Source organism: Labeo rohita, chromosome 4, assembly GCF_022985175.1.
Source record: "Labeo rohita strain BAU-BD-2019 chromosome 4, IGBB_LRoh.1.0, whole genome shotgun sequence".
Taxonomy (NCBI): Eukaryota; Metazoa; Chordata; class Actinopteri; order Cypriniformes; family Cyprinidae; genus Labeo; species Labeo rohita.
In genome coordinates, this window is record NC_066872.1 from 4,940,768 (window position 1) to 4,963,668 (window position 22,901).

Genomic DNA, 22,901 nt, shown 5'->3' on the forward strand with positions numbered 1-22,901 from the left:
TGGAGAGAGCAGTTGCAATGCACTTGTGCCCGCAAAACGCCGGCTCCTGGAGGGACCGCCCAAGACTCCCTGTAAGTTTTCGTCTGCGCTTGTAGCGAAGGCTTGTGCGGCCTCTGGGCAAGCTGTGTCCGCCCTGCATGCCATGGTGATTCTGTAGGTCTACCAGGCTAAGGTTCTCAAAGACCTGCATGAGGGTGTTCCTGACCCAGAGTTGTTACACGAGCTGCGCTCAGTGACCAACTATGCTCTACGGGCTACGAAGGTCATGGCGCAAGCTCTGGGGAGGGCGATGTCCACTATGGTGGTCCAGGAGCACCACCTATGGCTGAACCAGGCCGAGATGTGAGATGCTGAGAAAGTCCGCTTTCTTGACGCTCCCATTTCCCAGGCTGGTCTCTTTGGCGAAACCATGGAAGAATTTGCCCAGCAGTTCTCTGTGGTGAAGCAGCAGACAGAGGCCATCAAACACATCCTGCCTCGGCGTGCAGCGAGCTCCAGCCCAGCTCAGCCGATGCAGCAACCTCCGCCTGCTCCTCGCCAAGGAAGGCCCCCTACGAGGGTAGCTCAGACCCCGCAACCTGCCGGTTCTGCAGCTAGACCCGCCCAACGGTCCAGTACTCGTAGAAGGGTGGCACTGCCAGCTCGACCTCAGGCCACTAAAAACCTTCGTCAGGCTTCAAATCGTTCCTGAGACGGGCAGCCCAGGGAAGAGGGATCATTTGACCTGTCCGGGTCCACACTCGACGAGGGGACGAGCGCAGGATTCGGCTTCAACCCGGCTGTCTGCCACCCGGCAGACGGCCACCACATGGTCAATAAAAGAGCAATTACCTTATTCTCTGGGCATATTGCACAGCACCCCCGACCCTCTGCACGACAGTCGGATGCTGTTTCCTCCATCTAGGGCATGCGGTTGAACACCATCTGTGCTCCCTCATGCTCTGGGACAATGAGCTCGTTCCAAGTTCCATGGTGTTCTCACTACCTCAGTCCAGGGCTCCAATACCGCGGTTCTTTGTGCGGAAATCGCAGTCCTTCTGGCGAAGGGTGCGATAGAAACTGTTCCCTCAGCCGAAATGAAGAAAGGGTTTTACAGCCCCTACTTCATTGTACCCAAGAAGGGTGGTGGGCTCAGACCAATCCTGGATCTGAGGGTTTTGAATCGGGCCCTACTCAAGCTCCTGTTTAAAATGTTTACCCTCAAGCACATTCTTACGTGCGTCAGATTTCAGGATTGGTTTGTGGCTATAGACCTGAAGGATGCGTACTTTCATGTCTCGATCCTTCCAAGACACAGGCCATTCTTGCGGGTTGCCTTCTAAGGATGGGCGTATCAGTACAAGGTTCTCCCCTTCGGCCTCTCCCTGTCGCCCCACGTCTTTACGAAAGTAGCAGAGGGTGCCCTTTCCCCCCTCAGGGAAATGGGCATATGCATTCTCAATTATCTCGATGACTGGCTAATCCTAGCTTACTCGTGGGATATGGTTTGCGTGCACAGGGACATGGTTCTCAACCATCTGGCTCAGTTGGGACTTCGGGTCAACTGGGAAAAGAGCAAACTCTCCCCGGCACAGAGGATCTCTTTTCTCGGTTTAGAACTGGACTTGGTCAGTATGTCTGTGCGTCTCTTCCCAGAGCGTGCACAGTCAGTTCTGAGGTGTGTGGAGTTGTTGGCAGTGCTTCTAGCTCTGAGGAGGTTCTGACCTATCTCTAAGTATGCGTTTCCCCCAGTGAGCCTCATCGCACAAAATCTGTGCAAAGTCAGGGAGGACAGGGAACAGATTCTCTTGGTAGCTCCCTTCTGGCCCAACAGAACCTGGTTCTCAGACCTGGTGCTCCTGGCATCAGCTCCTCCCTGGCACATTCCTCTGTGAAAGGACCTCCTTTCCCAAGGGGAAGGGCACAATCTGGCACCCGCACCCCGATCTTTGGAACCTCCACCTATGGTCCCTGGACGCTACCAGGAGGATTTCAGAGACCTTTCACCATCAGTGGTGAACACACTCATACAGGCAAGAGCTCCCTCTACCAGACGGCTGTATGCCAAAACTTTTGTGACAACACCACTATCCTTCTGGGAAAACGTACTGTGGACAGATGAGACAAAAGTGCAGCTTTTTGGTAAAGGACATCATGGCACTGTTTACAGAAAAAGAAATGAGGCCTTCAAAGAAAAGAACACAGTCCCTACAGTCAAACATGGTGGAGATTCAAAGATGTTATGGGGTTGCTTTGTTGCTTCTGGCACTGGATGACTTGACTGTGTAAACAGTATCATGAAATCTAATGATTACCAAAGAATTTTGGGGCAAAACGTAGTGGCCAGTGTCAGAAAGCTGCGTCTCCACCAAAGGTCATGGGTCTTCCAGCAGGACAATGACCCAAAACCCACTACAAACAAAGCGCTGGAGAGTTCTGAAATGCAATGAGTCCAGATCTGAATCCCATAAAACACCTGTGGAGAGATCTCAAAACAGCAGGTGGGAGAAGGCGTCCTTTAAATCTAATTGACCTGAAGCAGTTTGCAAAAGAAGAGTGATCCAAAATTCCAGTAGACGTGTAAGAAACGTATTCATGGTTACAGGAAGCGATTTCAGATATTTTTTCCAAAGGGGGTGCTACCAAATATTAAGTTAAGGGTGCCAATAATTTTGTTCAGTGCATTTTTTGGGTTCTGTATAGAACTGCATCAGACTTGACTTTTTTTCTGTGTTTTTTGTGTTGTTCCAATGCAAACAAAAACATGTCAGTACCAAAACATTTGCAACTGTAACAATTTTCTAAGAGAAGGGCTGCATTTTCTGACAGAACTGCAAGGGAAAGAACTGCAATATTTTTGGCCATGACTGTAAGTGCATCCTGTATCCTGTTTCCACTGATCATCATTGGGATGTTTCTACAACTTTACTGGAGTCCACTTTTGGTAAATTCTGTTGATGGACAAAGAAAGGCACACACCTGTCTATATAAGGTCCCACAGTTATGTCAGAGCACAAACCAAGCCATGAAGATTAGAAGAAGGGTACAAAAAATTGCTGCAGCATCGAAGGTTCACAGAATGGAAGAAGTTTGAAACAACCATAACTCTTCCTAGAGCTGACTTCCTGGCCAAACTGAGCAATTAATGGAGAAGGGTCTTTTCTAGGCTGTTGACCAAGAGCCTCATGGTTGTAGGGCCCATACAACCCATCTCCCAGGGCTCTACAGTGCTACTGTTTCAGCCACATTTAAGTACTATGTGCAAATATGAAAAAAATACATATTTTGGAGCACCAGCGCGACTGACCTAGTCAGCATGTTTCTGTTCGTGCTCATGAGAGCTTCAAAGGTTTCTACACCATATTTTTGCAGCATTGAGTAGACATATCTATTGATTCTTTAAATGCAGTATCAATCCAAATCCACTCACTGCTCATGAGTTATGCAAATTCATGAATCCTCTCATTATAACAAAGACACAATGTAAATAAGAGGTTCATTGTGCAGTGTAGAGAGCGTTAATTATAATGGAACTTTATGTAAATTCACTATGAAAGGCGTCTAAAAGATTTTAAGAGTCTGCAAACAGTTCAATATTATTGTTGTTGTTGTTGTTGTTAAAAGCCTGCCTAAACATAAGTTTTAAGACAAGATTAAATAACTAAACTTGTTCATCACTGCCATCTGTTGTGATATCACGCATCTCGTGGCATTACAGTCTGTCCACCAACAAGAGATTGTCTGATGATTTTGCAAAGGATGCAATAGTGTGCTTATCATTTAGCATCGGATTTTGCGGCAGAATTCCACACAAAGGCATGATGAACTAAAGTCAATGTAACATTTGCAATCATGAGAATCCTCAGCAAAATAACTTCATTGGTATGTTACTGAACTATATCATGTTATAAATAAACTTTACATTTTGAATTTTTACCTTGGTGAGTTTATTTAAGTGTGCTGTTACACTCATTTGTTGTGAAGCCTCTCACAAAGAGACAGGCAGCATGATTTTGATACCAGAAATACACTATCCATTATCAGTCGCTGTTTACATTGATTGTATTAAAATAAGAAGAATCATTCCTGCGTTTTGATGCTTCGCTGGTTATTTTTTTCATTTACATTTTAATGAGGCTGTTTGTCGGGCAAGTGAGAAAAATTAAAAACATACTAATATTTATTTATTTATTATTATTATTGTTATTATTATTATTATTATTATTGAAAACTATCACACCCCTTGGACTTGTCATCTGATTGGTTGACCCCTTAAGGTTATGTACATGTGTGTTTTCCTGCCCTTCATGTCTGGATTTACCTATTGGATTATAAAGACTTGTCATTGTATTTCACCTTCCTTACTAGGGATGCAACAATATAGTTAGTCCATGGTTCAATACGTACCTTGGTTTTTAACCACGGTTTTTGGTTCGGTTCGGTTCGTTTTTTTTTTTGTGTGTGTCTAATTAACAAAAAAATACTTCTGTAAACCTCTGTACACTGAAAAGTAGATTTTTTACAGCATTTTTTGTTTGTAGTTTTACAAAACTTTACCAAACTGTACAGGTTCAGCTTCACTTGCACTCCAACAAACGCATAAGCGCTGTGTCTTCTTCTGTTGGATTGTATAATTCTGTTGGATTGTATAATTCAGCCCTCCCAATTATAGTCTTGTACTGCAGCACCACATAGGACAAACTGCATTGCAGGCGCTTACAATATGGTTGTGTTCGGAATGGCACACTAGCTTAATGCTTTCTGTCCAGTAGGTATGTTGCGATAATCTGTGTTACCCAGTGTTAAGCCACAACACCGGTTCAGTCACTTGCGTACTGCGGCACCACCCCCACCATAGTTTTTTTTTTTTTTAAATACTAATAAAAAAAAAATCTGAAACTGAAAAAAGTTAATAATTTCATCATTTTGGTGCAAATCTCTCATGTGAGGGGCTAACAGCAGATACTCATTGGATTGTGAGTTTTTGAGCGGCAGCTTCTTTAATTTTTTTCTTTTACTACTTGACATAAGATTTCAGGAGCACTATTGTGCAACTATTGTTTGTGTGAGAGATAGAATGCTTTACTTTTGCATTTAAATGCAAGATATCTAGTATATATATTTTTTTCTTCCTGATGATGCTAAATGAGCACAACATGATCTATTTTGTTACCAATTATTTTTACTAAATACTCAAAAATACTCAGAACAACAAACACACTAATGTGATGTGGACTGTTGTTGTATGTTTTTGTAGGTTGTCTGGCTGTATGGTGACAGAGAAAGGCTGTCATTATGTGTCTTCAGCTCTGAGTTCAAACCCCTCACACCTGAGAGAGCTGGATCTAAGCTACAATCACCCAGGAGATTCAGGAGTCAAGCTGCTTTCTGAAAAACTGAAGGATCCAAACTGCAAACTCAGGTATGTCAAGCAGGAGGAGTTTTGGTGTTTTATTGTATATCTATACAAGTCTAGAATTTTCTAAAGGATGTAACAATATAAAGGATTAAAAAAGCACTGGTCTGGGGAGCAAAATGAGGGCTGTCACTAACCTTATTTTGGGAAAAGAAATTGAGAAATCTGTCTCTTATTCTGACAATTAATTGAGTAATCGGATAATTATAATCTATTTTTGCAATTAGGCAATAATAATTTCAAATAAAGTATCAAAAGCTATGGAATGTATTTTCTGCCAAATTTAAATAAATTACATGATAAAAATGAAAATGAAAACCAGATTAAAAATTTCATTAATGAAAACTATGTGCAAATTATGTGCCAAAATAAAATGAAAAGATTTAACTTTCATTTTATTTTTCACTGTGACAACACATTGTCCATGTCAAGTTGAAAAATAAAATGCAGTTGGTGATTTGACTTTACATTTTCACTGCAATCTCGAGGCAAGACTGCCAATATTAAAATGGAATGGCAAATGTGAAAAAGAAAATGCAAATACATTTTTTACAAAGCCTTTTACTAATGCTCATGCAATAATAGTGACACAATTCAAATTAAAATGTAAAGTTTTCAATTTATTGTCTCTTTTATTTCACAGTTTTCATTTCAAGTCAACCTGTAAGAAACAGAAAAGACTCATTCATTGTTTACCTGGGTCTTTAGTCTATGATTAGCTCACCTCACCTCTTATCTAAGTTTTCGCGTTTGAGTTGTTCGTTCATCACGTGACAACTCCATAAGCTTAACCTATGCAGTCTGAGCCGGAAAGAGAATTGGTTAGTTAACCTTTCGAGTCTTCGGGTTCAAGTCATTCATTTATCACGTGACAGCCCCATAAGATGAACGAACGACTCGAAAAAACCTGAAGATCTGAAACCATCTGTAAGTCCAGTACAAAATCTAATAGGATGTTGCGTATGCACGGCTGAATGAATCACTCCCGAGACGACTCGTTCTTCTAGAGTCACATTAAAGATTCGTACGACACATCAACTGAGTATGCCATTTCGGACGCAGCCTGTAACTTAGGTGAGTTAACTTTCTCTTACCTCATGTGATGCTGTTCCATCCTCCGTCTGATTGTTCTCTCGCTTACTCCGAATAAGTTCGCTATCTCTTGAATACTAAAACCATTTAGAAGATGCATCTTTAGTGCCTTTATTGGGATGTCGTACATGGGATGGCCATTTTGGAGCGTAATTTAACCCCGCCCACTGATTAACATAGAATTTGCATACAGGTTGACTTTGAAAATGAAAACAAAAATGAAAACTGTGAAATAAAAGAGACAATAAAACGAAAACTAAACTTTACATTTTAATTTGAATTGTGTCACTATTATTGCGTGAGCATTAGTAAAAGGCTTTGTAAAAAATGTATTTGCATTTTCTTTTTCACATTTGGCTTTCCATTTTAATATTAGCAGTCTTGCCTCGACATTGCAGTGAAAATGAAAAGTCAAATCACCAACTGCATTTTATTTTTCAATTTGACAGGGACAATGCGCTGTCACAGTGAAAAATAAATGAAAGTTAAATCTTTTCATTTTATTTTCAATTTTGGCACATATTTTGCATATAGTTTTCATTAATGAAATTGTTAATCTAGTTTTCATTTTCATTTTTATCATTTAATTTATCTTATTTAAATTTGGCAGAAAATACCTTCCATAAAAAGCAAGTAATCATACTGTTTTATTGTTTCTTTTAAAATACATAATGTATTATACACAATAGAGCTAATGTACATCATTAAAGGTGTAACGATTCACTCGTTTTCCTGATGCATTGATTACAAACCCTGACGATTGCTATGCATCGATGTTGAACCATGGATTTTTGTATCATGAATCATTGATTTTGGACAGTAATCGATTTAAAACACTAAGAATCGAATGAATAGTCATAATGAGTCACTCGGTATAAATAGTCTCTCGGTCATAATAATTTGTGAAAACAACGTTCTCCCAAAGTTCTATGCTCCGTAATTGTTGTCGATCTTTGCCTCTGTTATTATTTTGAAAATGCGACCTCTAGCAGCGAAAACGTACATATTGTGCCTTTAAGTGTTAATGGTTTTCTACAGGAGGAAAACGCTTAACAAGAGACTTTGCACATTGCGTTCATATTCTGATGTTCTGTGGCCACAGATTTGCAGGTCTTGTCTTTATCTCCTACAGATGACTTGCAGGACCCTGTATGTTACGCTATTAAATTAGTTTTAATTGTTTAACCACCACAGCATCTTGTCTCCATTGGCAACATGCAAGATTTATCTGGATTGCAAGTGACCTCACAGGTAGCAAAGAGTGCAAGTGGCAAATGAGTGATGTTGTAATTTAGTTTCTTTTTTCTTGTCTTCACCACCTGGCTACTGTTGTAAAATGTTGAGAGATTTAACAAAAAAAAAAAATAATAATAAAAAACAAAATAAAAATAGACTGCAAGTGTTGTCACTTGCGGAACTGCAGGTGTCTGAGAGTGCAGGTCTAAAAATGCAAGTGCATGTCTGCAGCCAGACCCTTCTCCTTAATCTGCATGTTTCCACCCACGGCACTGCCACTGTGTTTTTCACAGCCTCAGAGGAGACACGAGAGCAGTGGATTTATTGACTTATTTACTGTATATTATGTTGCTGCCACACAGATATAAATAATAAAAAAATAATATAAACATGCAATTTCTTTACTAGCTGTTTACCTTCACAGACATAACCAATTGTTTTTGTAGCCAGGGTTTGACATTTGTGTATTTTAGCAGTGGTGGGTAAAGAAGTAACTCCCACTAGCCACTTTGACTGGTTGAATTTTATAACAAAGCTTGAAATTAATGCTTGTATGAGACAAGTGGATTTTTTTGAAGGGGCACGTGAAAGAGTGTTTTTGTCACGAGCGCGGTCTCTGTGGCTCCCTCCGTTCCGCACCAACGGGAACCATCCCCTGAGTTCTGAAACCACATTACCCACAAACCCCTGCCTGGGGCTGTCTCTTCCGGTTCCGGGTCTCCAAGGTCACTTCCCGCTTGGCGGCCATTTAAGCGTGGCGCGCTGGGTCTCTCACCGCGAAGTTTTGTTGACTATGTTCTCAATTCTGAGCGTTTACTTATCGGACTGCTTACTTGTTGCCAACCGGACTGCCTTTACTGTGTGTGAACCTTTGCTGCCTGCCCTTTATCGACCCTTGCTCTCCCCACGGATTATTGTGTTTGATCGCCGCCTGCCTCGACCCCTTGCATGGACTATTACGACCCGTTTGGATTTGCCTTCACCACACCAGTCCGCCATTGTTGACCAACGCCTGTTAAAGTTGTCTGATTTATTAAAGTTGTTGCATATGGATCCACCGTCTCACGATTCATCCTTGGCATCGTCACAGAAAACTTCGCCGCCTACGGATCCAGCGACAACTTCTCAGTTGGCCACGGAGATGTCTGCTCAAGCTACCAAATTGTCCCAACACCAGGAGCAACTCAATCGTCTGACGGTCCTGACCGAGCAGCTTGTTCGAGCGGTACAAGGACTCCAGGTAGCCGCATCTCCCGTTGCACCACCCCCTCCAGCCCCGGTTTTACCACCGGCAGCTCAGCCCGCTGTGGCCAGCCCCCGCCTGGCTTTCCCGGACAAGTTCGACGGCACACCAACCAAGTGTAAGGGCTTCTTGTTACAATGCACCTTGTTCGTCAATCAACAACCGAACTTGTATGCCACCGACGAAAGCAAGATCGCCTTCGTGTGTTCGCTGCTAACTGGGAAAGCGCTGGAGTGGGCCACCGCTGTGTGGGACCTGGGGCAGTCCACTTACCCCTCGTTCGCCACCTTCCTCAGCAGCTTCAAAGAGGTCTTCCAGCCGACTCCTCAGAGCGGTGACGCCGGCGAGCAGATTATGGCGCTGCGCCAGGGACGGCGCACGGCAGCCGAATACGCCTTGGACTTTCGAACGCTAGCGGCACAGAGCGGATGGAATGAGGGTCCACTGAAGCTGCATTACCGCAAGGGGCTTAATTCGGAGCTGCAGGTGGAAGCTTGCCTGTCGGGACGAGGGGCTCACACTCAATCAATTCATCGACCAGTCCATTTGCATCGACAACGTGATGCGCGCCCGCCGGCCCGTCAGTTCATTCACCTCACCCCATCCGTCTCCCACCGGAGCATCGTCTGACTCGGAACCCATGCAGCTGGGCACCACAAAGCTTACCACCGAGGAGAGGGAGCGCCGCTTACGCAACAACCTGTGCTTGTACTGCGGCCAAGCGGGACACATCCGTGCCACCTGCCCGACTCGACCACCTCGTCCCCCGACCTCGGTGAGTCTCTCTAGACCCAGTTTGAATTGCTGTAAAGTTCCAGTTCGACTCAGCTCAGTCAATACCACTGTTAAGACTACTGCTCTAATCGATTCCGGCGCTGCCGGTAACTTTATCGACGAGGATTTTGTAAGGACTAACCAGCTGCCCATTGTTTCTTGCTCTTCCCCTGTGGCAGTGGCCGCCCTCGACGGGAGACCGCTAGGAACGGGCCGCGTTGATCACGTCACTCAGGAACTCACCCTCTGTCTGGAGCCCCACCATCAGGAATCAATCCGTTTCTTCGTCATCACATCACCTCAGTCACCACTCATCTTAGGATACCCCTGGCTCAACCTTCACGAACCCACAATCTCCTGGGCCAGAGGCATCATCACGGACTGGTCACCCCTCCGCCACAAGCGCTGCGTCCCTCCGGCACCTCAGTCTCCATCCAAGCCATCCTCGCCTCCTCCTAGCAGCTCCATCCCTCATGAATACCACGACCTCCTGGAGGCGTTTAGCACCGTCAGGGCCACAGAACTACCACCCCACAGACCAGGTGACTGCGCCATCGAGCTCTTGCCAGGAGCCATTCCTCCTCGTGGCCGTATATTTCCTCTCTCACAGCCCGAGTCAGAGGCCATGGAGAACTACATCAAGGAGGAACTAGCCAAGGGTTTCATCCGACCGTCCATCTCTCCAGTCTCGGCCGGGTTTTTCTTCGTGAAGAAGAAGGATGGAGGTTTGCGGCCCTGCATAGATTACCGCTCACTTAATGAGGTCACCGTGAAGTACCGCTATCCTCTCCCACTCGTTCCCCCAGCTCTGGAACAGCTACGATCCGCCAAGTACTACACCAAGTTGGATCTTCGCTCAGCGTACAACCTCATTCGTATTCGAGAGGGGGACGAGTGGAAGACGGCATTCTCCACGACATCCGGGCACTATGAATACCGGGTTATGCCCTTCGGCCTGGCCAACAGTCCGTCGTACTTCCAGGCCTTTGTGAACGACGTATTCCGGGACATGCTAAACCGCTGGGTCATAGTTTACATTGACGACATCTTGATCTTCTCCAACTCCTACCCTGAGCACATCCACCATGTCAGGGCCGTACTCAAGCGTCTCATCCACCACCAACTGTACGCCAAGGAGGAGAAATGCCAGTTCCATCAGGAAAAGATCTCCTTCCTAGGCTATGTCATCAGCCCGGCGGGCGTGGCTATGGACGAGACAAAAGTTAATGCAGTGCGGAACTGGCCCCAACCGAAGACTCTAAAGGAACTTCAGTGGTTTCTGGGCTTCTCGAACTTTTATCGCCGGTTCATCCGCAATTTCAGCACTGTAGCGGCACCACTCACGTCAATGGTCAAGAGAGGGAGCGCTCGACTTTCTTGGAGCCCTGAGGCATTGCACGCCTTCCACGATCTCCGTCACAGATTCTCCTCTGCACCCGTCCTCAAACATCCAGATCCCCAACTACCCTTCCTCGTGGAGGTCGACGCCTCAAGCACCGGCGTGGGGGCCATTCTCTCGCAGAAGGAGGGAGAACCCCCCCGAACCTTCCCTTGCGCGTTCTTCTCACACAAACTAAGCCCGGCCGAGAGGAACTATGACGTGGGCAACCGGGAGCTGCTGGCTATCAAGATGGCTTTAGAGGAGTGGAGACACTGGTTGGAGGGAGCTCAACATCCGTTTGTCATCCTAACCGACCACAAGAATCTCGAATACATCCGCACTGCCAAGGTACTCAACCATCGACAGGCCAGGTGGGCGCTCTTCTTCACACGCTTCCAATTCACCATCAGTTATCGTCCCGGCTCCCAGAACCACAAGGCCGATGCCCTCTCACGAGTCCACGAGCCTGACCATGCCTCTCCACCTTCAGAGACCATCATACCCGCCTCCATGCTCGTTGCACCCGTCGCTTGGGATCTTATGACAGAGATTTCGGAGGCTCACTCCCGAGACCCTCCTCCCGCTGAATGTCCCGAGAACCGCACCTATGTTCCCGCGGAGCTCCGCCCACGGGTTCTAACTGAAGTACACTCTAGGCCAAGTTCAGGACATCCCATGATCGAGGTAACCATTGACTTGCTCCACAATCGTTTCTGGTGGCCTTCGCTCCGATCTGACACCATAGAATACGTCAAGAACTGCGTTGTATGCAACACCACCAAGGCGTCCCGCCAACTACCAGCTGGTCTGCTCCAACCCCTACCTGTTCCCAAACGCCCCTGGTCCCACATAGCCATTGACTTTGTTACTGATCTACCTCCCTCTCAGGGGCACACCACCATCCTGACGGTAATTGATCGCTTCTCCAAGGGCTGTCGCCTAATTCCACTCCCTAAACTACCCACAGCCCTGGAGACAGCTGAGGCCCTCTGTAACACTGTATTTCGCTTCTACGGCCTCCCTGAAGACATTGTGTCGGACCGGGGTCCACAGTTCACCTCACGTCTCTGGTCCAGTTTCTTCCGCCACCTTGGAGTTAACGTCAGCTTGACCTCGGGATACCACCCGGAGGTCAACGGACAGGCTGAAAGACTGAATCAAGAGCTGACTCGATTCCTGCGTTCCTACTGTCACGACCACCAAGAAGATTGGAGTCGATTCCTCCTCTGGGCCGAATACGCCCAAAATTCCATCCGCAAGCCCTCAACCAACCTGACCCCCTTTCAGTGTACCCTGGGCTTTCAGCCCCCCCTGTTTCCCTGGTCAGGGGAGCCCTCGGACCTTCCTGCCGTAGACTCCTGGATGCGCCTAAGCGAGGCTACCTGGAATCGGGCTCACATTCACCTTCAGAGGGCCGTTCGCCGGACTCAGGCCCAGGCCGATCGTCACCGCCGACCCAATCCCCCCTATGAGCCGGGCCAGTGGGTGTGGCTCTCGACCCGGGACCTTCGCCTGCGTCTACCCTGCAAGAAACTAAGCCCCAGGTACGTGGGTCCTTTCAAAATAATCCGTCAAATCACACCTGTGTCTTTCAGACTAGCATTACCGGCTGAATATCGTATCTCACCCACCTTCCATGTCTCTCTGTTAAAGCCCGCTGGTGCCCCGGACGGAGAGGAGATCCTAGAGGGGACCGCTTCCCGGAGACCCGCCCCCCTGATCATCGACGGCGAGGAGGCTTACCGAGTCAGTTCCATTCTGGACTCCCGACGCCGGAGCAGTCACTTACAATACCTGGTCGACTGGGAGGGCTTTGGCCCCGAGGAACGGTCCTGGGTTTTCGCTAAGGACATCCTGGATCCTTCTCTCACCACGGACTTCCACTCTGCCCATCCAGATCGGCCAGGACCCCGAGGTAGGGGTAGACCCCGGCGTCGACCGCCTCCTCGTGCCAGGAGGCACTCGCAGGGGGGGGGCTCTGTCACGAGCGGGGTCTCTGTGGCTCCCTCCGTTCCGCACCAACGGGAACCATCCCCTGAGTTCTGAAACCACATTACCCACAAACCCCTGCCTGGGGCTGTCTCTTCCGGTTCCGGGTCTCCAAGGTCACTTCCCGCTTGGCGACCATTTAAGCGTGGCGCGCTGGGTCTCTCACCGCGAAGTTTTGTTGACTATGTTCTCAATCCTGAGCGTTTACTTATCGGACTGCTTACTCGTTGCCAACCGGACTGCCTTTACTGTGTGTGAACCTTTGCTGCCTGCCCTTTATCGACCCTTGCTCTCCCCACGGATTATTGTGTTTGATCGCCGCCTGCCTCGACCCCTTGCATGGACTATTACGACCCGTTTGGATTTGCCTTCACCACACCAGTCCGCCATTGTTGACCAACGCCTGTTAAAGTTGTCTGATTTATTAAAGTTGTTGCATATGGATCCACCGTCTCACGATTCATCCTTGGCATCGTCACAGTTTTACTTGCCCAACCGGACAAACAATCTGATTAAAACATTGACATTTTGATGAGAAGGTTTCTGATTTTATTACATTTAGTGTAAGCAGCAATTGATAATGAATAATGTATTGACAGTAATAAGGTCACACCAGTTGTGGATCACACAGCCTGTCTGTGTGTGTGTGAGTCTCGTGGAAAAATCAACACGAATGAACACAACTGCAAATAATGCGAAAGAAACATAATGCAGTAAAAATGTAGTTTTTATATTTATAACATATAGCCTAGTTAAGCAACGTGTCAAAACCAAGACACTGCAGTTTTCCCTGAACACCACAATGTTAAATGAAACATTAATTTTGCATAATGAAAATAGTTAAAAACAAAGATCACAGCAGAACTGTCACATATTTCTGAGCAACATACAGCAGTGTTTCATTACTGAATGATTCAGCATTTCTTAATGAATCATTTGAATCAATGATTCACCCATCCATTCATAAAGACAGGCACTTGCTTCATTTTTGAATGAATCAGCCTGTGTTGGAAAGGCATGAAGTAGCTTATCTTTGTATTTTTTCCAACATTTCATATTTTTTTAAAAATGGGTAACACTTTAGAATACAGTTCCACCATTAGTGAATAACTACACAGGAATAAATGACTAATGCACTATTAACATTCCAGTAACTACTATTGACTAACAAGAAATTCTGATTAGCAAATCAGTAAGTAATACCGCTCAGTTGAAAATGGTAGTTCACTATTAGCTAATCAGTAACTATTTACTATTTTTTCATATCTCCCAAAGAACTACTAATCACTACTATATACAGATTCATAATTAATGTGAATGATGCAAAATGTATAATTAATTCTAAAGTGAAGATCATGGTAATCCCCTACTAATGACTGAAATCATTGTAAGCTATTAAACCATATAAAGGACTCCAATACAGGACTGACAACTGTAATCAGCTGCTGTGTGAGCGTGGTCTTATATTACATCCTGTAAAATGGGGCATAATAGCTCACATTTAACGTGTTAGCATTGATGGTGTGTTTTAAATCATGTTTAACATGTTGTTGATCTCAATAATCTTGTTGATATCTCAATAATCTTTTCAAAATTATTGGGCAAGTCAACCTACTATTGCTGAAAAGCTGTTTAAACTCCTTCATCTTCTTCTGAGACATTTAAAATGTATCTCCTCCTGGACTTTTCAAGCTACAATTTATCCACCAAATACAACTCAGATGTGAGCTTAGTGTGTTAGACCCCTTGAACTGTTCTGTGTTGGTTTTGCCCTTGTCACACCCCCGTTGTACTGTTATGTTGGTTTCTCCCTTGTGCCCATATATGGTTTTCCTGTTCTGTTTCTTGTTAAGTCTTTATTGGTTAATTACCCACACCTGTCCTTGTATCGTTTGCACCCCTTTATAAGTTGTATTAAGTTCAGTGTTTGTTGTCGGACCTTGTTGTAAGTTTGGTGTGTGTCGTCCTGCTGTTCCTGTTTAACCTGGTTTTTTGAGTATATTAAAGACTGTTTACTATATTTCTTCTTTGTTTGTTTCTATCTGACACAACCATGACAGAAGATCCGACCAAAACAATAATTCAACACAAGATTTCCCCGCGTTTTATTTTCGTTTACACCAGTTTTTTCTTTTCCCTTTTGCAATATGAACATCGCCTCAATCAACGTTGTTCCAAGGAGGGGTAACACCATTCTGAGAGAAATTACCATCTTCATCTTCCAGAATGGCAGGGACCTGGAGGATTATGTAGAGGAGTTTGTTAACACCTGCCCTTGTGCCAGCTGCGATGACGTCTGCCTAATGGAGGGATTTAGGTGTGGTTTGGATGATAACCTTCGCTTCGTCATGCCCCCCGGAGATCCCTGTTGGACTCTACAAAATTACATAAACTTCGCATTGTGGAAGAGCGGATTGACGTTCACGTTAGGCGAAGTGGAGGAGGACTGCGATCTCGTTCAACCACACCTAGCAGACGTCTCGCAGCAAGACCCAGAGCCCAGCCCTCCTCCACCCCGACTAGCGGAGCCTGAGCCCACCGCGGACGGAGAGCCAGAGCCGAGAGCAACAGAGCCATCACCACTAGGAGTGACAGCGCTTGAGTACGCTACGGAGCCGGAGCCCATCAAGTCCGACCTGGTGCGAGAGCCGCCCACAATGCCCGCGACGGGGGATGTTCCAGTGGAGCATGAGGGTGCTGACGACAGCAACGTCCACTGCATCGCTGAGGGTGAGAGGTGTCTGGAACTGGTACTTTTAGAAATTGAACTGGACTTAACCAATGTCACTGAGGATAGACATGTGAAATTTCCTGCCTGCTCTGAACAATATACTGGCCTGGATTTCCCACCCACCCTCCCTCCCTGTGTTATCTCCTCATGTTGGCCCTGCTGCATCAGCCTTACCACCACTGTCTCCTGGCAGCCCCGCTACTCACCCTCAGCCCACCATCTGTGCGGTGGATTCGCCGCGGGTCTGCCAGTTTCCATCGGCGTCATGGCTGGAGGATCCCTCGTCTCTGCCTCCAGCCTCTGAGTCCTGGACTCCGCCTCGGCCTTTTGACCCAGCGGCTCCACCCCAGCTCTCAGCTCCCTCATCTCCATCATCGCCCAACGGTCCACCAGCTCCACTGGGCTCCATCATCCCTCCGGCTCCGCCTTCACTCCTTCGGCTGCGCCTTGTTGCTCCGTCCCACCGGCTCCGTTGGGCTACTCCCTCCCTCCAGCTCCTCCTCAGTCTGCTGTCGCTCTGGCTTCGCTGCGGCCCTCCGGATCCGCTGCGGCCCTCCGGATCTCTGCCTCTGCCTCGGTCACCAGAGCCTTGGGCTCAGCCTTGGCCCTTTGGATCCTCGGTGTTAGGCTATGTAGTGTGGGGCCAGGGTGGGCCAAGCTTCTGATTGGGTGGGCCAGGCCCACCCTGGCCCCCTGGCCCCCCTGGCCCCCCCTGGCCCCCCCGTGGAGCCGGGCCTGTGTGTGTCATCTGAAAGTTTATATCCAGTCTCCACCGGAGCCGCTCCCTCCTGTCAGTTGTGTGTTCTTTGTGTGGCTCAAATGCTCCTCACTCACATTTAAAAACTGCTGTCGGTTAATAATGACTCGATGGAAGAACTCCTGGCTCGATTGGGCTCTTGTCATGTCAGAAAGCGGTAATAATTTCAGTTTTATGGACATCGCCATCTTTGATATTGCTGGTAAGGAATACGAACAGTATTCAAAAAGTGACTGTTAGCGGCTGTGTGAACGGGACATTTCAAGACTCACACCTGTAAGTAAATGCGGTTGTCAATCCCAAAAACTGTGTGAACGTAGCCATAGTAAAACATCCTCACTGGAATTAATGAACAACAAGCAGGACCGATCTCATTTTTATATTATTTTTTATTATCTTTAAACATATTGTTCTATGTTCTCACAACATGTCAGCCGAATATTAAAATATATATGTTAATTAGATGTGTTTATTACTTGTCTTTTCAAATCTTCCACTGTCTTCCAAGACATAAGCAGTGAGTTCATCCATCAAACCTACATTAACTGACAACAGCTTTATAATGGCATATAATGACACTGTGTGTTATTTAGCACGTTGGCTCGTGTGGTTTCTATTTAGCGTTTCAGAACTGTGACATTATTTCCAGTAAGGGAGCATAATGAGCACTGATGCTCTATAGAATTTGCGATGCACTGTGGGATTTTTCAGGGAGCCTTAAAATGGTTGACTCCCTGACTAGTGAACAAGGGAGCTGATGGAGACGCACCCAGAATGTTCAAATGAGACAAAAATCTAAACTGAAGCCCAAGCTTCCTTTCTATGAAGTGTTTTGGTAACACTTTAGATTAAGGACACATTTACTATTAACTAATCATTTTCCCTCAATAAACTTGTAGTTGGTAAAGTATTTATTAAGTATGGAGTGGATTAAGGGATCCAGAATCCAGAATATATAGTCATACAGAATACGGCATTAATATGTGCTTTATAATTACTAATAAACAGCCTATATGCTTGTAATCAGCATGATAAGTAACTAGTTAATAGTGAGAATTGGTCCTTAAAATACAGCTGTTTCTGTATTAGTTCTTCAGCACATGTGCAAGCAGTTCAAAAGAACAGGGTTTAGTGGAAAAGTGCACAGTTACTAAAAATAATGAATGAAGTATAATATAAAGGCTACAACAAGGTTTAATCTGGCCGCAGAAGAACACAACTGAGGTTGCCTAATATAAAGATACGTAATCCCCGAAACAGAGCGAAGCTACACTATATTGCCAAAAGTATTCACTCACCTGCCTTGACTCGCACATGAACTTAAGTGACATCCCATTCCTAATCCATAGGGTTCAACATGACGTCGGTCCACCCTTTGCAGCTATAACAACTTCAACTCTTCTGGGAAGGCTGTCCACAAGGTTCTAATTCATCCCAAAGGTGTTCTATCGAGTTGAGGTCAGGACTCTGTGCAGGCCAGTCAAGTTCATCCACACCAGACTCTGTCATCCATTTCTTTATGGACCTTGCTTTGTGCACTGGTGCACAGTCATGTTGGAAGAGGAAGGGGCCAGCTCCAAACTGTTCCCACAAAGTTGGGAGCATGGAATTGTCCAAAATGTCTTGGTATGCTGAAGCATTCAGAGTTCCTGAAAAACAACCCCACACCATAATCCCCCCTCCACCAAACTTTACACTTGGCACAATGCAGTCAGACAAGTACCGTTGTAACCTTGCAACCTCGAAACCCAGACTCATCCGTCAGGTTGCCAGATGGAGAAGCGCTTTTCGTAACTCTAGAGAACACGTCTCCACTGCTCTAGAGTCCAGTGGCGGTGTGCTTTACACCACTGCATCCGACGCTTTGCATTGCACTTGGTGATGATTGGCTTGGATGCAGCTGCTCGGCCATGGAAACCCATTCCATGAAGCTCTCTGCACACTGTTCTTGAGCTAATCTGAAGGCCACATGAAGTTTGGAGGTCTGTAGTGATTGACTTATTTGTTATAAGTTGGCGAGCTCTTTACACTATGTGCCTCAGGATCCGCTGACCCCGCTCGTCAATTTACGTGGCCTACCACTTTGTGGCTGAGTTGCTGTTGTTCCCAAATGCATCCATGTTCTTATAATACAGCTGACAGTTGACTGTGGAATATTAAGGAGCGAGGAAATTTCATGACTGGACTTGTTGCACAGGTGGCATCCTATCACAGTTCCACGCTGGAATTCACTGAGCTCCTGATAGTGACCCATTCTTTCACAATTGTTTGTAAAAACAGTCTTCATGCATAGGTGCTTGATTTTACACACCTGTGGCCATGGAAGTGATTGGAACACCTGATTCCGATTATTTTAATTGGGTGAATTGAGTGAATACTTTGGCAATATAGTGTATTTTATTGATAAAATTGGGGGGCAGAACTGAAGTTTCTGAATGTGTGTGTGTGTGCGTGTGTGTGTGTGTGTGTGATCTGAATGTTAAGGTGACCAGATTTCTGAAATGAAAACCGAGCACATTTCTTAGTTCAGTGGGGAAAATATCACTGAAATCTCATTTGTGATTATTAAACTATAATTATGTTTAATATTTTCTAACTGTATTTAACATTTTCACAAACTGAGTACAGTAATTACAACTTTCACAAATTTTATGTTTGCTTTTGATCTTTTCTATGCCTATTCAGGCTTATTATTTTACATGTTAGGCTCATTTTGACAAAGTATGTGCTTTCTACAAATCTAACTGTGCAAGTGTAATTTATTCATTTATTTTATTTTATATATACAGTCATGGTTAGAATTGTTGGTACCCTTGTTAAATATGATCAAAAAAGGCTGTGAAAATAAATCTGCGTTGTTAATCTTTAATCAAATAATATAATATATTAAATATCTAATAAAAATCACATTGTGAAATAAAGAATTGTCTCTAATATACAATGGCCACAATTAGCCTTAGAAGTTCTTGAGTAAAATATTTCTAAAGTATATTTCCATTCATATTTCCATTTTTTAGCACATCAGCATGACAAAGAACATGAAATTATCCAGGAGTGTAAATGTGAGGTAATACGGAGACCAAATTCCCTTAATCATTGATCACAATGAGAAAAACCAAAGAATATATAGTTCAGATGTGCAGCAAAAGATCGCTGAGCCTCACAAATTAATAATTGTCTATAAGAAAAGAGCTCAAGCACTGAAAATCAACAATAATGAAGTTCTAATCAACAAAAGATGTTACAAATCTGTCTGGAAGAGGACGTGTGTCTGTATCATCCTAATGCATGATGCAGAGGAGAGTTTGTACCAAAGATCTACGCCAGCAGAGGGAGCCCTCACCCATGCACTGACTGTTCCCGCTCCCTCTGCTGCTTCATGGGTTACTTCCTGTTTGGTGGCCATTTAAGGAGGGCTAAACCAAACAGGACTCTGCAAAGTATTGTTTTGCTGTGCAGACTCTACTAAGCATTTTCTCTGATTTCATTGCCTTGTTTTTGTTATTTTCCACGGTTTTGTTTCTTGTCATAGTTTTGCCTTGTTTTTGCCATTGTTTTGTTCTGTTTCATTGCCATAGTTTTTGCCTTGTTTATTTGTCACTTTTGGACTGCTCACTGGTATTTGGACTCTGCCTGTTTAACTGGCAGTCCAACTGAGAGTTGAGTAGCTGAGGTGAACCCAAGTGCAGTTTATTGTAGAAAGCGTGAATCCTGACAAACAATAATCCAACAACAACTTGACTCAACTTGACTTGACTTGAACAGACTTGACTTGAACAGACGTGGCATGGCATGAGAACAGGCATAAACAAGAACAGAAACTCACCAACAGCAGGATAATATTACATTAATACACGACAAGAGACAATGGCAACATGAGGGCTATATATACCAAACTGAGAAGGTCACATGACATGAACAAACCAATGAGCAGACAGACTAGAACAACCAATGAGAACATTAAACCAATGAGACACATTAAACAAGGGAACCAGTAGCAGGAGTACATGAGGGCAGGGGAAGCAAGATACAGACAGCATGAAATCAAACTACTAAATAAAAGACATGAAAACAAGAACAAGAACCAAAACCAACCAAAACAACCCCACGTTACAGTAGTTGTGATGACAGAAGTTTAAGGAATGTTTAATATTGTGTGTAAAACAAACCTGCAACATTATCATGTGTGTTGTTGTACAGTGAACACAAACAGTCATCTATTAGTTTGTTTTACCGGTAAAGTTAGTATGTTACTGCCTCAAAACCAATAATGGCGTCTCTTTTGATGATAATTGCGTTTTGCTCTCATCCAGGTTCTTCATGGTCAAAGTACAAAGTAGCGGCGCGACCAAATAATCAGTAATAGCTCACAGCGCCTCTGCTGCTGAAAATAATCACAATCACACGATTACCAGCTGCTGATACAAGCTTTTACAGTGCATTTGCAAGTTGTTTTGAAGATCCAGTTGGGGACAGGACAACAAAAACCTGGATGTCTGTTCGCCCTACTGAATGTGAGATATATGGAGATACACAGCCCTACTAGCAACTGCCCCATGTACCCTACAGTTACCCTAAGAAATTCTTGTTACCCTAAGAAATTCTTCCATTCATATTTCCATTTTTTAGCACAGCAGCATGACAAAGAACATGAAATTATTCAGGAGTGTAAATGTGAGGTAATACAAAGACCAAATTCCCTTAATCATGCACAGCACAGCAGCACCCTAGCAACCACCTTGTGTACCTTGACAACAACATAGCAACAGCCTAGCCACCACCCTAAGAACCTTAGCAAGTGCATAGCAACCACCCAAGTACCCTGGCGACTGCATAGCAACAGTCTAGTAACCACCTCCAGTAACTTAGCAACTGCATTGCAACCACCCTCAGTACCCTGGCGACTGCATAGCAACCACCTCCAGTACCTAGGCAACAACCTAGCAACCACCCTGAGTACCTAGGCAGCTGCATAGCAAGTTAGTTGACAGTCTGAATGTGTGTGTGTTTTCTAGTGTGGATCATGGAGGAGAATCCAGGATTACAGCAGGACTGAAGAAATGTAGGTCTACAAACACCCGCACCCCCACACACACACTCATGCACACACACACAGCTGTAGTGATTGTTGTTGTGTTATAAATGTGTCTGTTCTTGTGTTCAGATGCCTGTTTTCTCACACTGGATCCAAACACAGCAAACACTGAACTCATTCTGTCTGAAGAGAACAGGAAGATGACACATGTGGACAAGAAACAGTCATATCCTGATCATCCAGACAGATTTGATGAGTATGATCAGGTGTTGTGCAGAGAGAGTGTGTGTGGACGCTGTTACTGGGAGATTGAGTGGAGTGGAGATCTTGTGTCTGTATCAGTGTCATATAAGAGCATCAGCAGGAAGGGACGGGGTGTTGAGTGTGTGTTTGGATATAATGATCAATCCTGGAGTTTGATCTGCTATCACCCCAGATACTCATTCAGACACAATAACAAAGAGACTGATCTCCCTATGAAGCCCATCAGTCGTAGAGTAGGAGTGTCTGATATCTATAGAGTAGGAGTGTATGTGGATGTGAGTGCAGGAACTCTGTCCTTCTACAATGTCTCTGACACAATGAGCCTCATCCACACAGAACAGATCACATTCACTCAGACACTCTATCCTGGGTTTAGTGCCAGTTATGAATCATCAGTGAAACTGTGTTGATTAATGAGAATAGACTGATGAGAGATTGATACCCATAATGCTTTGAGCTGCTGATGAATCAGTAAGAGTGAGATGTTCTGGAGTCTCTTCATGACATTAATACTGCAGCTCAACTTCTGTCACTCAAATAACAGTCAGAATAAATGTGTCAGAAATCCACATATAGACAGTAAGATCAGTGTGTGTGAGTCTAGATTTGTGTTTTTATTGTCGTGTCTCATCAATCATTCATGTTATTAGTGTTAAAAATGTCAATGTCACAATCTTGAAGATCATGTCATTCATTTCTCTTGTTTTTGTGAAATAATAAAACAATAAATCAAGTTGAGATCAAATTTTAATTGATGTTTGTATCATGAATATAATCGAAGACTGAAATGAACTTCTGACATTATAAAATATGAGAATAATCACAGCATTTAATAAAATATATTATTGTAACTACAGTAAAGCTGTATTCAATTATGGGATCTCTTTAAATAAAAAAGCTATATTTTCAGAGTTAATGTGTTTTAATCACAGTATATTTATAGACAATCCTGTTTTTTATTTATTATTTTTATTATTTGTACATTGATTTAAATAAGTATTACC

At 44.5% G+C, this 22,901-nt stretch overlaps 1 protein-coding gene across 1 annotated transcript in view; it reads left to right on the top strand.

Annotated features, from left to right (window-relative positions):
- Nucleotides 1-22,629, top strand: part of LOC127164363 (NACHT, LRR and PYD domains-containing protein 12) — a 92,329-nt gene extending 69,700 nt beyond the window's left edge. The window contains exons 12-14 of the mRNA XM_051108270.1: nucleotides 5,237-5,401; nucleotides 21,614-21,660; nucleotides 21,763-22,629. Coding sequence (XP_050964227.1) covers nucleotides 5,237-5,401; nucleotides 21,614-21,660; nucleotides 21,763-22,307 — 757 coding nt within the window. The 3' untranslated portion in view covers nucleotides 22,308-22,629. The remainder of the gene's footprint in view (nucleotides 1-5,236; nucleotides 5,402-21,613; nucleotides 21,661-21,762) is intronic.
- The last annotated feature ends 272 nt before the right edge of the window (nucleotides 22,630-22,901 follow it).